Source organism: Idiotropiscis lumnitzeri, chromosome 6 (genome assembly GCF_059441095.1).
Source record: "Idiotropiscis lumnitzeri isolate Australia: NSW breed Sydney's pygmy pipehorse chromosome 6, RoL_Ilum_1.0, whole genome shotgun sequence".
NCBI classification, from domain to species: Eukaryota; Metazoa; Chordata; class Actinopteri; order Syngnathiformes; family Syngnathidae; genus Idiotropiscis; species Idiotropiscis lumnitzeri.
The window spans coordinates 23,740,216-23,742,715 of NC_142396.1; the positions used below are offsets into that span (position 1 = coordinate 23,740,216).

General features: G+C 42.4%; 1 protein-coding gene across 3 annotated transcripts in view; it reads left to right on the forward strand.

Moving 5' to 3' along the window:
* The window catches only part of adat1 (adenosine deaminase tRNA specific 1), a 70,125-nt gene that overhangs the window by 15,255 nt on the left and 52,370 nt on the right, over positions 1-2,500 (forward strand). For all 3 annotated transcript variants that reach the window (XM_088298564.1, XM_088298565.1, XM_088298563.1), the window contains exon 4: positions 501-555. In XM_088298564.1, coding sequence (XP_088154690.1) covers positions 501-555 — 55 coding nt within the window. The remainder of the gene's footprint in view (positions 1-500; positions 556-2,500) is intronic.

Below are 2,500 nucleotides of genomic sequence, written 5' to 3' on the forward strand. Positions count from 1 at the left end.
CAAAACCGAAAAAGAAAGAGGGAGAAAGATTATCCAGGCATGAAAACCATCTTTTCAAAGTGGTTAAAAGACAAAAGGTAAGTTGTGCGTAGTGGCTTGCAAATAATGAAGTTAGCTAAATTTGTTTTTGGACATTATTAGTTATTGTACATATTCTTGGGTTTTTCATGAAGCCAATCATCTGCTGTAAAATGAAATGTTCAATAAAAGTTTGAAATAAGTCTTATACCCCCCCCCCCCCCAAAAAAAAAAATATTCATCAGCTACATATAAAAAAATGAAATTATTTATTTATCTTTTTGGGGGGTGGCTGTGTACCTGTTATGTGTCTGCATACACCCCAGAAAGTAGGTAGTTGCTCCCCATTCTCACAATGACATGTTTGACACCCCCGCTTTATGTTATTATGTTTTAAATGACAATGGCAATGAGTGTTGACTGCATTTTGATATTTTGCTGGAATCATTTTTGGTGTGATAGTTTGTTTCTCCTCTGCTTAGGTGATGTGCTCAATGACAGCCATGCAGAAGTCATTGCCAGAAGAGGGTGTCTCAGGTGGGTACTATACCACCTGAATCCACAAAGAATGAACTACGGCCGCTGATAACCCTTTCATCGCACCAGCAGTTTGCTCCGTCGTAACGTCCTATTCACAAAGGATATTGCGCATTAACGACCACAAAGTTTAATTACTGAGTGAATTTTGCATCTGACTTCCTCCTCCGTATTGCCTCACATGACAAAGTATAAATGATGGCTTTGCACCAAGAACACTGTGGAAGACCAGTGGAAGTTAAAAGTTAAATTATCAGAATACCAGCTTGGTATCCTGACTGAGAAGGTGCGAACGTGACTGTCAGAAAACTCTTAAAATTCTCCCCAAAATTCACATGCAGATCTCTACTAATGCTCACATAAATCTCAGAAAATATGAAAAAGATTGCATAAATATTTTCGACTTCATAGGCGTGTTCTCCTCTCATACATAATTTAAAGCGACACTTCACTGACGTTAACATTGGCACTTATAGAATAGGTTTGCATGTAAAAGTTACATCACTACGCTGTAAGATAAGAGATAAGATAAGATTCCCTTTATTAGTCCCACAATGGGGAAATTCGAGATTCGAACCCAGGCCTCCTGGGGAGACTGGGACCGAAACGCGGCGCCTTAGACCACTCGGCCATCCTGGCAGTGATTTAAGTTTTTTTTTTTGTGATGAGATTTACGACAAATTGGTCGCCCCCTTTTGGTTTACACCCCCCACTACCCATGGGTAACAACAGTACATTTGTCGATGGTATTACAATTAAAAGCACTGCTCAGGGCGACAATTAGCTTTTGGTCTCTAATCAGACAACGGTGGCACAAAAAATTTGCTTCATACCAGCGACTTGGTGCTGGAGATACCTGGCTGTTTCCACTCATGTACATTCCCGTCCGCCACCGCTCGTAGCCAATTCGAGAAGCTGTCAGCGTCGCAGCGCGAGTTTGCGTCGATTTCGGATAAACTCCTCATCAATTAACCCTGGAGGTATTCTTCTTGAATGGTGCGCATCGCGGGGCCGCTTCGGGACCCTCAATGTTCAGCGAACAAAAATTTCAAGCGAGAAGGCCGACTCCACAGCCGAGTGTGGCCGCATTGGAAGGCTACATTGAGTGGTGTATGCATAGCCCAGAGCTGTCGAGTTCCAAAGAATAAAACGGCGCATTGTAGTTATATCGTATACAGCCGAAAAAAAATCCTCATCCAAGAAAATGTGCATATGGACAGACAGGAGGCTTGCCTAACATTTAATGCAGTGGTTACAAAATAGTGCGATCCTGCGGGGGCCGCATGTTACCCTAGGAAACATGCTTTTTTTTCTGCCGTAATACGGCTGAACGATGTATGGTTTTGGAACCAAAATTGCAATTTCTGACAATGCAAATTTGAGATCGTCAAAGCTGCGCTTTGTGCCCCCACAGTCGGCCTCGCAGTACTGATTTAAAAAAAAAAAAAAAGCGTTGCCCTGTCGCTCATTGTCCCGGAAGTACCGTATTTTCGCAGTCATAGGACGCAACACCTGTTGAGGGTGCTATTTCTGTCTTTGAAGCACACACTGGGCGCGCCGCCTTGTAAGGCGCTAGCTCAGCTGCTTTTAGCACAGGAATAGCTCGGCTGCTCGCGCTGACTCAGCCCATGGCAATTCACTTTGCCTCAATACCATAAGCAATCGCCACATTTCAAAGACAGTTGCCATGATACCATAGACAATCGCTGTCATTAACAACGACTCTAACCAATAATAGGTATCATGGCAATAGTCTACAAGACTACGTCAGGGGAGGGACTTCACTGGTCACCACACTCCTTAGAGTCACGGTTTCAAAAAAAGAAAAAAAAAAACTCAGCAAACAATGAAACAAAGAAATAAGATTAACACAAAACATGTATCTCTCATGCCATCAATATACCAAAAAGAAATAAAAATAACACAAAATGATATAGCAATGGCT